General features: G+C 43.2%; 1 protein-coding gene across 16 annotated transcripts in view; it reads right to left on the minus strand.

Moving 5' to 3' along the window:
• The window catches only part of AFDN (afadin, adherens junction formation factor), a 220,145-nt gene that overhangs the window by 134,465 nt on the left and 71,346 nt on the right, over positions 1–14,334 (minus strand). For 11 of the 16 annotated variants that reach the window (XM_054021687.1, XM_054021681.1, XM_054021686.1 and 8 more), the window contains exon 3: positions 6,852–6,967. In XM_054021687.1, coding sequence (XP_053877662.1) covers positions 6,852–6,967 — 116 coding nt within the window. The remainder of the gene's footprint in view (positions 1–6,851; positions 6,968–14,334) is intronic. The other 5 variants (XM_054021691.1, XM_054021692.1, XM_054021690.1 and 2 more) reach the window with 1 other exon arrangement.

Consider the following 14,334-nt stretch of genomic DNA (forward strand, 5'->3'; position numbering starts at 1 on the left):
TTTGTAAAGCATAAGCTAAAACACTTAGTAACGCCATATTGGAAATAGATACAGGAAAAGCAACCACCCCACCCCCCATTACCGGGGTCGGGGAGAAGGGGAAGGAACCATTAGCAATTAAGCATTTGATTTTTAAGTTATAAACAACTAAACACATTCTTCAAAGACTGACTGAAATTATTACAAACCTTGTAGCAGGTGCAGCAACTCACTACCACCTTCCCAACTAACTTACAGTACTTACTGGCATTTTAATTTTACTCTCTTCTTTTATACTTTAATGGAAATATGAAGTTGGATGCATACTTTGAATTTTTTTCCCCCTTGTATAATATACCCTCCATTCTTTTTATTTAGAAGGATCTGAAAAAGTTCTTTCCTTCTTTCACCACATGACATAGGTTCAATGGCTCCCTGCAGCAGAGGTTATATTTCTTGCAGCTTCTTTTCCTGATAAGATTGTACCCAAGTGCATTTTTGGGGAAACAACATAGCATTAACAAGTAATACTAAAACAATATGTCAGGAGCAATCAGTAATAAAAGGCTCCCAGACTGCCTCTGACAAGGAGATCCTTGCAGGCCACTGCGAGTGGCAGGCTGACTAAATTGCTTGGGAACCTTTTCAAAAACCATTTCAATTTTTGATATTTCTAGAAAGGAGATCTGGTGAGGCCAAAACACCTATACAGGGAGGTACTGATTTCCCTTATGGCTGGGCATCAGTATGAATACTGGCTTCCTCTCCTCTCAACATGGGAGGGGATTGATTGAAAGATATGACAACCCTGCCCAGGTGTAAGTCAAGTGGAGCCAAGCTTGTAAGCACCGCAAATTGAGTCTGATGAAAGATGTCAGATAGGTGCATATAGCCTAACAGGGAGAGGCACTGACACACGGTAGATCGAGGTTTACGGGTGGTGCAAGAGATCAGGTTGCTCGTTGCCTAAAATCTGTCTGCAGGAACGAAAGCTCTCACAGAAATTGAGTCCAGCCATGCTTCTATAAAATTTACCGTCCTTGTGCAGGACAAATATAAGTCTTCGTTTATGCAAACACTTAAGATGGCAAGGAGGCCCCGAAATAACTTTGTTGCTGATATAACCTCTTAGTGGGATTGGCCTACCAGAAGCCAGTCATCTAGGTATGGAAATACCATATATCCCTAATGTCTCATCTGGGCCACTAGCACTGCAAAAACATTCATGAACACCCTGGGCACCATCATGAGTTCAAAGGGAAGGACGTGGAATTGGTAGCACTGCTGACCAATCATGAAACACAGGAACTTCCTGTGTGATAGGTGAAAGCCCGTGTGAAAATATACATCCTTCATATCAAGAGCTGCATACTACACTCCCTCTTGAAGGGAGGTGATTATAGATGCTACTGTTATCCTGGATTTCAGCTTTCAGATAAAGTTGTTGAGCTGCCAAAGGTCCAGGATAGGTTTCCGCGCTATGTTCTTTTGGGGAATTAGGAAATATAGGGAGTAGAACCCTCTCCCCCGGTACTGAGGAGGGATGCTCTCTATCCCTCCCCGGAATAAAAAGGATTCTGCTTCCTACTGAATAATCAATTGGTGAGAAGGATCCTGGAAGGGGTTCGGGAAGATAGTTTATGAGGAGGGAAGGAGAAATACTCTATAGAGTACCCCTGATGGACAATCTGCAGAACTCAACTGCCTGTGGTGATCTTGTTCCAACTGTGGGTGAAGAAAATAAGATGACCCCCCAAAGATGACAGGAGGAGATGTAGGTGGCATCTGTGGTGATACATGGATCTCAACGTGCATGTCAAAACTATCCTCTCACCTGAGGCTGAGAGGATGTGGAGGGTGTAGGGTGGATGGAGCTGAGAAACGGGACCTCTGAATCCTCTGTCACTTACGAAGAGGTTCAGGTGGATGCTGGTAGAATAAGATATATGAATGGGGTAGTCATAGCCATAGGCTGGCACCCACCAGCAGCCAGCTCCGCCTCCCACCCACCAGTGACCACACCACTCAACTTCTCCGCCTCCCTCCCAGCGCCTCCCGCCCGTCGTGATCAGCTGTTTCACAGCGTACAGGAGGCGCTAGAAGAGATGGGGAGGACCAGGGATGGGGCGCGCTCGGGGGAGGGGATAGAACTGGGCGGGAAGAGGCAGGATGGGGACTTGGGGGAAGGGGTTGGGTGGGGATGGGGCCTGGGGCAGAGCGGGGGGTTTGAGCACCCTCAGGGCCCAGAGGAAGCCAGCGCCTGTGGTCACAGCTGAAAGTGCTGTCTCTGGTGTTTCCTCTTTGGGGCTGGAGTATAAATCCCAAGGGATTACAAGGTGGATCTCGAGTCCATGTGAGAATGAAGAGACTTGTCTGTCTTTTCATTAAAAAGGTTGGACTTATTGAAAGGGGGGAGGGAGTGTCTTGGATAGTATTTTGGACCTCAGAGTCAGACTAAGGCCAGAAGGGACCACCATAATCATCTAGTCAGACCTCCTGCACATTGCAGGCCAAAGAACCTCACCCACCTACTCCTGTAATAGACCCCTAACCTCTGGCTGAGTTACTGAAGCCCTCAAATCATGGTTTAAAGACTGAGTAACAGAGAATTCACAATTTATGCTAGTTTAAACCTGCAAGTGATCTGTGCCCCATGCTGCAGAGAAAGGCAAAAAAACCCCAGGGTCTCCACCAATCTGACCTGGGGAAAATTCCTTCCTGACCCCAAATATGGTGATGAGTTAGACCCCTGAGCATGTGGGTAAGACCCACCACACACATACCTGGGAAAGAATTCCCTATAATAACTCTTAGCCTTAACCATCTAGTGCCCCATCTCCAGCAGCTGTGAACTTTTGCTACTGGGAGTCGCCGATTGGCCACATGCCATCATAGACATTCCCATCATACCATCCCCTTCATAAACTGATCAAGCTGAGTCTTGAAGCCAGTTAGGTTTTTTGCCCCCACTGCTCCCCTTGGAAGACTGTTCCAGAACTTCACTCCCCTAATGGTTAGAAACCTTTGCCTAATTACAACCCTAAACTTGTTGATGGCCAGTTTATATCCATTTGTTCTTGTGTCCACATTGGCGCTTAAGTTAAATAACTCCTCTCCCTCCCTGGTATTTATCCCACTGATGTATTTGTAGACCGCAATCATCTCACTCTCTCAGCCTTCTTTTGGTTAGGCTAAACAAGCCAAGCTCTGAGTCTCCTCCCAGAAGGTAGGTTTTCAATTCCTCAGATCATCCTAATAGCCCTTTTCTGCACCTGTTCCAGTTTGAATACATTATTCTTAAACACAGAAGACCAGAATTGCACACAGTATTCCAGATGAGGTCTCACCAATGCCTTGCATAATGGTACTAACACTTCCCTGTCTCCACTGGAAATACCTCACCTGATGTGTCCTAGGACTGCATTAGCCTTTTTCACGGCTGCATCACATTGTCGACTCGGTCATCCTGTGATCAACTAGTACACCCACGTCTTTCTCCTCTGTTACTTCCAACTGATAAGTCCCCAGTGTGCAAGAAAAATTCTTGCGGTTAGTCCCTAAATGTATGACCTAGCACTTCGCACTATTACATTTCATCTACGTTTAAGACCTCTCTAAGAAAGCCCGAGGATTGAAGACAAGTCCCTTTGCATGACCAGTCTTGTGGCTAAAGATCTGGATGCTGTACCTGCAGCATCTACTGTACCCTGAAGACAGAACCACTCTTGCTACCAACCTCCCTTCACCCAGAGAGGACTGGAACTGGGCTCTGTCTTTCATGGGTAGCTGGCCTTTAAATTCCACAAGCCTAATGTAAGAGTTAAAATAGTATTTTGCTAATAAGGCTTGGTAGAGGAAACGATCTGGACCAGATTGGGGAGCAAAAGCATTTCTTTTGGACAGTCCGCTGCAGCGATCTGTCCTTATGCCAATGCAAGTGGCTTACTCTCATGGGAAGCTGTGATGCTCTATACCAATGGCTCTCAACCTTTCCAGACTACTGTACCCCTTTCAGGAATGTTTTATCTTGCGTCTTCCCAAGTTTCACCTCATTTAAAAACTACTTGCTTACAAAATCAGACAAAAATACAAAAGTGTCACAGCACACTATTATTGAAAAACTGCTTGCTTTCTCATTTTTATCATATAATTATAAAATAAATCAATTGGAATATAAATATACTTACATTTCAGTGTTTACTATGTAGACCAGCATAAACAAGTCATTGTATGAAATTTTAGTTTGTACTGACTTCGCTTGTGCTTTTTATGTAGCTTGTTGTAAAACTAGGCAAATATCTAGATGTGCCCCCTGGAAGACCTCTGCTTACCCCCAGAGGTACATGGACCACTGGTATATACTATTATGGTGACCACTTTTACAAGACTATGATACATTTTGTACAAAGTACGCCTCGTGAGATATTTGAAAACTCAAACTGATGAATATTGTTGTCCTGGTAAAATGTGTCTACCAGCATTGTATGAGAAACTATTATGTATCACTTTTATAACATGCTCCAAGGTGAAGACAAGCAAGTCCAAACCAGTTTTTCAGAGACAAAGACACACTAGCATCCAAAACAGGTGTTAAAGAGTGATCACTGGCTTAAGCAGCCATTCTTCAGCAATGGGAAGGTGTAAACAAGAAATGTACACTGCATCACAGAAACGTTCAACCCTCGCGTCCACAAGGGACTATGTGTTGCCTACACCCCAGGGCGGGGGCCGGGTGGAGGGCAATCCTCAAAAAGGGGAGGGTGGTATAAAAGAGAGAGAGAGAGAGACAGTGACCTCCAACTCACCTCTCCCTCCTCCCATCTCTTTGCTCATGACATCAATGAACACCTGAAGGACTCTGAACTGGGAGAAGGGTCCCTGGCTGAAAGAAAATCCAGCCTGTGAACTATTACAACTTGTGGTGAGAGAAAGATATTGCTCTAAATCCTATTAGCTTGTTAAAGTTTAGGAATTAGCTTGCGTTTTTATTTTCTTTTGTAACCAATCCTTTCTGTAGATAATAAACGTATCTTAATGTTTTATCTTAACCAGTACATATTTGGATTAAAGTGTCTGGGAAATTCCATTTGGGATAACAAGGTTGGTGCAATATTTTCTTTTGATGAAATGACAGACTTTCCAAGAGCTTAAATTGTTCATGAGTGTGCTGGAGAGTACAAGACACACACATTTCTGGGGGGAAAACTGGGACCAGGAATTTGCGGGTGTCACCCTGTATGTAATTCATCAGTGACTGGTCAGAGTGCTCATATATTTAGGTGGGAGTGAATCTGCACTTAGCAATCATAGGTGCCTTACCCTAGATGGTACAGGTACCGTTGATGCTTGCTGCTGAGAGAAAAGGAGCAATGGCAGGAGATAGCTCTTGAATCCCAGGACCCTAGGCACAGTCCTGGGACTGGGGGTATTTTATTCTGCACTAAACTATGTACTGACTAGAATTAAGCTAAGATATAAACTATTTACAATTAAATTTTGTACAGGTTCTGCAATAGCAAAGGAGGACACAATTCCAACTCAAGCCACGTGGCAGTAATAAGGAACTGGAGTGACGTCGACCCACACAGCCTCTTATACTCTCTGTCAGGAGAGCGAGGAGAGCTACTGCGTGTGTGGGTCAGACACCGCTTTGAAGAAAATCCGGACTCAGGCACATGGTGCGCATGCATATGCATGTGTGGAATACACATAGGGACCATCTTTTGAAGAAGAACCAACACCTTAAAACTAGGTGAAGCAAGTCCAAAACATGGCAACCATGCGCGACCCGTGACTTTCACATCAGGTGAGGCTGGGCCTGAGCACCGGAAGCTCCCTAGAAGTGGGGAGGGCCACCGGCACCCAGACCATAGCCCACCCCCTGCTCTGCCCCGAGACCCACCCCCACTTGGCCTTGTCCCTCAAGGCCCCATCCACGCTCCACTCCCAGACCGCCCCAAGCCCGGCCCCCTCCCCTAAGAGGCTCCCCTGCCTGCACCTCTCAGCCCCCTCCCCTGGGGGCCCCCTGCCTGCTGCCCTCACCTCTCTGCTTCTCAGGGGGCAAACAGGCATGAGCAGCAGGTGGGGGGCTGAGGGGGGAAGAGAAGTGGTGAAGCGCGAGAGACAGCCGGGGGTGTGTGTGTGAAGAAGTACGAGATACAGGTTGGGGGGGGCGGGGGCAGGCCCGCAGTGGAAGAGGTGGAGCAGGGACAGGAAGAAGAGCAGTATGGGTTGGGCCACAGGGGAAAAGTGGGAGCCTAGAGCAGGGCCTCAGTGCGAAGAGTGGGTGGGGCCATGAGCACCCTTTCAGCGATAGCACTCCAACAGCTGCAGGCCAGTGGGGTGCTTCGAAAGTGAAGTGTCCCGCATCCCATTTGGGGAGGCTTAGCGCCCCCCCAGCCTAGTATACCAGCCGGCCATAATGGCAGACCTCTGGGTGCAAGGATATTAAACTAGTTCTCCACAATCTACACTGCCTGCCACTAGATTTGCTGGTAAAGTTTAAGTAGTTGTTTTGGCCTTTAAAGTCCTAAGTAAGTTTGAGAGTAACTAACTAACTCTCTTGTCATGCCATACTTACACAGTTGGGAGCAGCAAAAATGCTCAAACTGGGATCCCAGTGGTGTAAACCAGAAGGGACTACTGGCAAGGAATTCTTTGAAAGATCTTCACAGCTTTAGAATTCAGTCTCTCTGTACTGTTAGCAGGTTAATGTAAGTTATACTGAAGCACTTAAGCTATTTTTAAACTTATGATATGAACAGGTACACTTTTATAAATCTAAATAAATATTTATTGAATTTGAACAAGTCACAAAAATCACAACAGCACTTTCCTAAGAACTAAAACCATCACCTTGCATATTACTTTACCTTTGGAGGAAGTGTATCGTTTTCATTCTTGAGAACAAACCTCCCCTCTCGGTCATCCTTGTTCCAATTTAACTGTACAACAAGAGGCTTCTCATCTATATCTAATCTTCTTTCTTCTTCAAAATATGAAAGAGAAAATTGATAACTAATGGTTAATTCAGCACCTCAAGATTCAAGACAATTATGGTGTGTTACTTTGTCTTAGTCAGAGTTGGCAAATTTAGGATTAAACTGATTCTCTCTTTAAAAAAAGATTTGCTGTGCAGCAGCAAGTCTGCTTATGCTTTTCTGCAGCTATAGAAGGCTTCTCAATTCAGGGAGCTATGCCTTTTCCAGTGACTAAGAGGTTAATTTTTTACTCCTGTAGCTGCACAAACTGAAGATCCATTGTAAGTAGATCTGTGGAACTTGTAGGACAGACAGTGAAATTTGGGACGTATAAACTTCCCATGCGTAACTATAGGTGGAACACACAGCAATATCTATAGATAAGAATGCCTAAAGCAGTGGTTCTCAACCAGGGGTCCAAGCCCAGAAGCAGGTTTCAGGGGGGCCGCCAACAAGGACCAGCATTAGACTCGCTGGGGTCCAGGGTAGAAAGCCGAAGCCCCACCGCATGGGATTGAAGCCTAGAACCTGAGGGCTGAAGCTGAAGCCTGAGCAATATAGTTTCGCAGGGGCCCCACAGCATGAGGCGCTTGCTATCCCCTAACGCTGGCCCTGGCTTTTATATGTAGAAAACCAGTTATTGTGGCATAGGTGGGCCATGGAGTTTTTATAGCATGTTGAGCGGCCTCAGGAAGAAAAAGCACTGCCTTAAAAGACCTTTTAACTTTTTCAAACAAACATTCACCTTTCAGACTGAAATTTACCCAATCTGCACAAACACAAATATGTTTGGGAAGGTTGAACAAAAATAAACCAAGCCATTTTAGAGTATGAAAAAAAGTGAAAAATCCACTATGCACATATGTAAGGGGGCAGAGTTTAAATTGCACATGAAAGCTTAACTTAAAAAAAGTTGGAAAACCACTGGTCTAAACTTATGATTTCTTAGAACATATAAATAAAAGTTTCAGAGTAACAGCCGTGTTAGTCTGTATCCGCAAAAAGAAGAACAGGAGTACTTGTGGCACCTTAGAGACTAACAAATTTATTCGAGCATAAGCTTTCGTGGACTACAGCCCACTTCTTCGGATGCATCCGAAGAAGTGGGCTGTAGTCCACGAAAGCTTATGCTCGAATAAATTTGTTAGTCTCTAAGGTGCCACAAGTACTCCTGTTCTTCTTTTTATATAAATAAAAGTAAAATATGCTAAATCCACATGCCTCTGTCGAAAACAGAGTTAAAAGTTGCTTTTCTATAGAAATGAAAAATTGGGGGGAGAGAGTGCGGCGAAGAGTGGGGAGGAAACATGTAACTTTTGATGTCAAATTTTATCAATATGGCACAATAGGTCATGCACTGTATTAAGGGCTTGACCTAGTAGTGGATCCAGGAGCTGTGCAACAGACTGGCAAAGTCACCACAGGCTTTGGGACACAGCCTCTGACTCCAAGAGACACCATCATATATCTCATCAGGATCATCCATTGAGCCCACCTGAGTGGTCTCATACTCCTATTTTATACTTTCTCCCTAGCTGAGCTCTGATTGGCTCAGTTTCAAATGGAGTATTATTTATGACTTCACCCATATTGGAAACCCACTTTCCAGCTTATAGAAAAACAATGATTGCCCAGTGACTACCAGCCTTTGCTTCTGGATAGTTTGGGGCACTTGGAAACAGCCTTGATCTGTCTCCTTGCATGCGTACACCAATACAGATATAAACAAACAAATCTATTAGTTTCTCAACTGCCTTCTGCTCGGTTTTATTTATACTGCAGTGCAATTACAAGAGCAGAAATCTTGGATTGTTGTTTTTATTTTTCTAGGGGTAGGGTAGGGTAGGGCTAGGGGTTATGTAACAAGGGAGAAAGAGCAGAATGTGCAGCCAGACAGGAGGAACATTGGTGTCAAGGCAGGACACTGTGGAAAGAAGGTACAACATTCTTCAGTGTGCAGCCTCTAGAGTTGATTTAGACTTAGAACAGTCTTAGAAGGAAAAAACTGCCATGGCTGCAGGTCATAATAAAGATCCTAATTGGGAATCTTTTAAAGAAATTCCTATACCTCTGCATAAGAAAGGAACAGTGCCAAAATGTAAACAATGCAATAAAGAGATACAAGGCCTGGTTGTCAGAATGAAACATTATAAAAATGCTCCTCACAACGCAATAACTTTGATGATGATTATGAGGACATGTCTGAACAATCTCGATCAACTGGTTAGTAAACTTATTTTTTCACCTGTCATAACTAAAGGGAAGGGCAACAGCTCTCTTGTGTACAATACTATAAAATCCTTCCTGGCCAGAAACTCCAAAATCCTTTTACCTGTAAAGGATTAAGAAACTCAGGTAACCTGGCTGACACCTGACCCAAAGGGCCAATAAGGGGACAAGATACTTTCAAATCTTGGTGGGGGGAAGGCTTTTGTTTGTGCTCTTTGTTTTGGGGGTTGTTCGCTCTTGGGACTAAGAGGGACCAGACATCAATCCATGCTCTCCAAATCTTTCTGAACAAGTCTCTCATATTTCAAACTTGTAAGTAACAGCCAGGCAAGGCGTGCTAGGTTTATCTTTGTTTTCTCAACTTGTAAATGTTCCTTTTCCTAGAGAGTTTACCTTTGTTTGCTGTAACTTTGAACTTAAGGCTAGATGGGGTTCCTCTGGGCTCTTTAAATCTGATTACCATGTAAAGTTATTTTCCATCCTGATTTTACAGAGATGATTTTTACCTTTCTTTCTTTAATTAAAAGCCTTTTTAAGAACCTGATTGATTTTTCCTTGTTTTCAGATCCAAGGGGATTGGATCTGGACTCACCAGGAATTGGTGGGTGGATGAAAATTCTCCTTGTGTTAAGATCCAAGGGTTTGGATCGGTGTTCACCAGGAAATTGATGAAGAAGTCTCTCAAGGCTACTCAGGGAAGGGAGTTAGTACTTGGGAATGGTGGCAGCAAAACCAGATCTAAGCTGGTAATTCAGCTTAGGGGTTCACATGCAGGTCCCCATATCTGTACTCTAAAGTTCAGAATGGTGAAGGAACCTTGACAGCACCATTCTTATGGATTGCCTTCCATGTCTTGCTATATTAGTAAATGATGACAAATTATTGTATGCAGTTTTGTAGCCGTGTTGGGTCCCAGGATATTAGAAAGACAAGGTGGGTGAGGTAATATCTTTTATTAGACCAACTTCAGGTGCGGCTAGAAAGCATCTCTCTCACAAGAAGTTGGTTTAAAAAAAAAAAAAAAAAAAAAAAAAAAAAAAGACTTGCCTCATCCACCTTGTCTCTCTAACTTGTCTTTTAGATCTGTGTTTTGGGTGGATTACTTGCCTATGAATTTCAAAATGTTTGAGTTCAAAATATTAGTTTGTTCAGCATGTTAGTTTGTGGTGTGACCGTTTGTCAATTACATTTTTACTGTTACTGCTGGACTTCTGAAATGGATTTTTATTGCTCAGTATAAACAAACAGTCTAGGTAAAGATTTTCTGTTTAAAAAGTAAAGTTTTATTAGGGATTTATGAATTTTAACATTTAGAAATCCTTATGATTTATTAATTATTTTCCCTATAAAACTGGGTTTAGAATAAATTACTATTACATAATGGTACAAATCCTTTAAAAAAAAAAGGCAGTGAACTAAGTAATAGTGAGTGAGAGTGACTTTACCTTTTTGTTTCAGGGTCTAGCTTAGACATAGAGGTATGAACATGCATCATCTGCAATATCTACAACTTCAGAGACAGCAGTGCTGTAACTAAACATATGTCACAGTAATTTTTTTTTTAAATAAGGTAAAGAGTTTTCTTCATCATCCAGTAAAAATCATGGATGAGCTCATAATCAGGACCAGCAAATTCCAGCAATACTGCTTGGTTCATTTGTGCAACAAATTCTCCTTCTCATCTTGTTCAGAACAAACATTTCATTGATGTGGTTCAATCATTATGACCAGACTACACTCCAACCAGCAAAGCAGACATTCCTGGATACAGCATATGAGAAGGAAAATTGAACAGTGTGCAAAAAACATTGATGGTAAATTTGTTGATCTGCGTCTTGATGGATAAAGCAATATACAAAAAGATTCAATACGTGCTTGTGTGACAAGAAGAAGATGGGTTTGTCTATCTTACAGAAACATCTGATACATCAGGAAATGCCCATACAGAAGAATGCTAAAAAGAAATAGCAGTAAACGCTATTTCAAATTGTGAACAAAAATTCAAGTGTCCAGTGTATAAGCTTTGTCAGGCAATGCTGCAAATGTAGCAAAGATGAGGAGAATCTAGAAGAAGATAATGAAGGGACCCTGAAACTTAAAACAGATGGATGCCATGCTCACTTGATGCATCTTTTCACCAAAGACTTAAATACAGCTCAAGGGATAAAAGAAAACGTTGCTGAAATTGTAATGCTTCTGTAACAACCACTTTGCTCCAGGCTTCGCTGAAGAGAGCAAGAAGATCCAATCTAATTCTCCCCAAGATGTATGCTGGAATTCGGTGGTTGACTGTGTTGAGCTATTTATTAAAACTGACCTATTCTGATTACAATTTGTGAAGAAAATTGTGACAAAAACAGATGGAACTATCACACGCAAAGCAATCAACTTCAATGCTGAACATGAGAGGGTTACTCTCCTTCTGAAGTAACTGAGGTTCTTTGAGATATGTCCCTCTGTGGGTGCTCCACTTCAGGTGTCGGTGCGTCCCAGCACCGTCAATCGGAGATTTTTGGTAGCAGCTAAGGAGGTAGCTAACACTCTTGTCAAGTGGGTTCTGGTGCCCAGAGGGGCTTCAGTGTTGTGTAGAGAATAGCACATATGGATACAGCTGGATATCCATTTAGATAATCTTTGCATAGATATGGCAGAGCTTTCATCATTCTGTTGTTGACACAAAGTCTAGGTGATTTTTGGAAGGGCTTTATTATGTCCAGATAAAAGGATAAGACATAGCGAACATCTAATGTGTGTGGGACCGCCTCTTGAGTGTTAGTGTGTGGTTCTGGATGAAATGTAGGTAAGTGAATCAGTTGGTTGAGATGCAACAAAGACAATATTTGAGGCATAAACTCAGGATGTGTTCTAAGTTATCCTTGAAGAAAATTGTGTACAGGGAGTGAGCCATGAGAACCCCTACCTCACTGACTCTGCACGCAGATGTAATGGCGATGAGGAATGCCACTTTCATAGATAAGCGAAGTAATGAGAATGTGGCAAAGAGTTCAAATAGTGCTCTGGTTAGACTTCTGAGCACCAGATTTAAGTCCCATGCTGGCATGGGTTCTTGGATTTCTGTGTACATGTTCTGTATTCCAGTGAGAAATCACTTAGTAATTGGGTGAGCAAATAACGAAGTACCATCTGCCGTGTTGATGGAAATCCATGATGGCAGCGAGTTGAACTCTAAGTGAGCTTGTAGCAAGCCCTGAGTTTTTTAAGGATAATAAATATTCCAGAATTAGTTGCAGTGGTGCCTGGCTTGCAGATATTTGTTTGTTTCTGGCACCATAGGAAGAATCTTTTCCATTTTTGGAGGCAAGTAGGGTATGCGTGTTGGATTTCCTGCTGTTTATTAACACCTGTTTTACTTGTTCTGAGCAGGTTAGTTCGTCTTGGTGGAGCCATGCAGGAACCATACCTTCAGGTGAAGTTTCTCCGGGTCCGGATGGAGGACTTGACCGTCATCCTGAGAAAGAAAATTCCGCAGGGGAGGGAGAGTGAACGGTGTATAGATCGCCATGCATGTTAGACATGGTTCCCTTACCTGTCTGGGCCATGTCGGGACTATGAGTATTATGTTGGCCTGGTCAGTCTGTATTTTGTGTTTTACTCTGGAGATTAATGGTATCTGTGGGAATGCATATAGGAGAGGAGTGTTCCACCTGATAAGAAAAGCGTCCCCTAGGGATCATGATCCTAGTCCTGCTTGTGAGCAAAACTTTTACTTTTTCTTGTTTACTAATGTTGTGAACAGGTCTATGTGTGGGGATCTCACATGTGGAATACGTGTTGTGTTATTTCATTGTTCAGTTCCCATTCATGCTCTTGGGAAAACTGTCTGCTTAATGTGTCCACCATCATGTTCTGTCAACCTGTGAGGTATGCTGCTGTAATAGTGATGTGTGTTATGGACCAATTTCATAGTTTTAAGGCCTTTGTGCACAGGAAGAAGGCCTCTGTGCACTCGGTCAATTTATATAGAACAGACATGCAATGTTGTCCGTCAGGACCCTTATTGTTTGCCTCTTATAATAGGGAGGAAATGTAGGCATGCATTGTGGATCACGCGTAATTCGAGCAGGTTGATGTGGAAATGTGTTTCCGTGGGGGACCACTTGCCTTGGATTGTATACATGTCCAGGTGAGCACCCCATCTGATCAGTGAGGCATCTGTTGTGATTTATATGGATGGTGGAGCCTGTTGAAATGAGATACCCGAGCAAACATTTATTGGATTTGTCCACTTTTGTAGTGATTACAGCACCTCTGGGGTTGGTGGGAGTCTTTTGTTTAAACTGTGCTTTCATGGTATAGATACACCAAGCTCAACCATCCTTTTAGGCAGTGCATGTGTAGTCTTACGTGTTTTACAACTATAGTGGTGGCTACCATATGTCCCAAGAGTCGTAGGCTGTCTGAAATCACTGATACGAAGGAGGTCATTGCTGTGAATCGGACATCAGCAATGATGCTTTGGCCTCCACTGAGTTCAGGTGTGCGCCTATGAAGTCCAGTTGTTGTTCTGGAGTTAGGGTAGATTTTTGCTCATTGATTTGTAGTCCTAAGGAGTGAAAAAGAAATATAGCTTGTCGAGTGATGTGCAACATTTCTGTCTGGGTAGGGCCTTTTAGCAGGCAGTCATCCAGGTATAGTAAGATCAATATTCCCTGTTTGCGCAAATGCACCACTACCTCCGCTAAGGTTGGTAAAAACTCATGGAGCCATCGATAGTCTAAATGGCAATACTCTGTATTGGAAGTGATCCTGTCCCACTGTAAATCGTAGGAATTGTCTGTAAGCGATATGGATGGTAATGTGAAAATATGCATCCTGTAGGTAAAGGGCTGAGAACCAGTCCCTCTCTTCCAGTGCAGGAATGATCGAGTTCAGTGTGACCATTCTGAATCTGTGGGTACAGACAAATTTGTTGAGTTTTCTGAGATCTAAAATGGGCCTCCAACCTCCATTTTCCTTCTGAGTAAGGAAATAATGGGAATAAAATCCCTTTCCTCTGAGTTCTGTTGGAACCTGTTCCCTGGCCCCTTATTGTAGAAGGCAATGTACTTCTTATCTCAAAGGGTGCTTGTGAGAAGGGGAGTGGGTAGGTGGGATGGAGGTAAGGGGGATGGTATAATCTATTTGA

This window comes from Malaclemys terrapin, chromosome 3 (assembly GCF_027887155.1).
Source record: "Malaclemys terrapin pileata isolate rMalTer1 chromosome 3, rMalTer1.hap1, whole genome shotgun sequence".
Classification (NCBI taxonomy): Eukaryota; Metazoa; Chordata; order Testudines; family Emydidae; genus Malaclemys; species Malaclemys terrapin.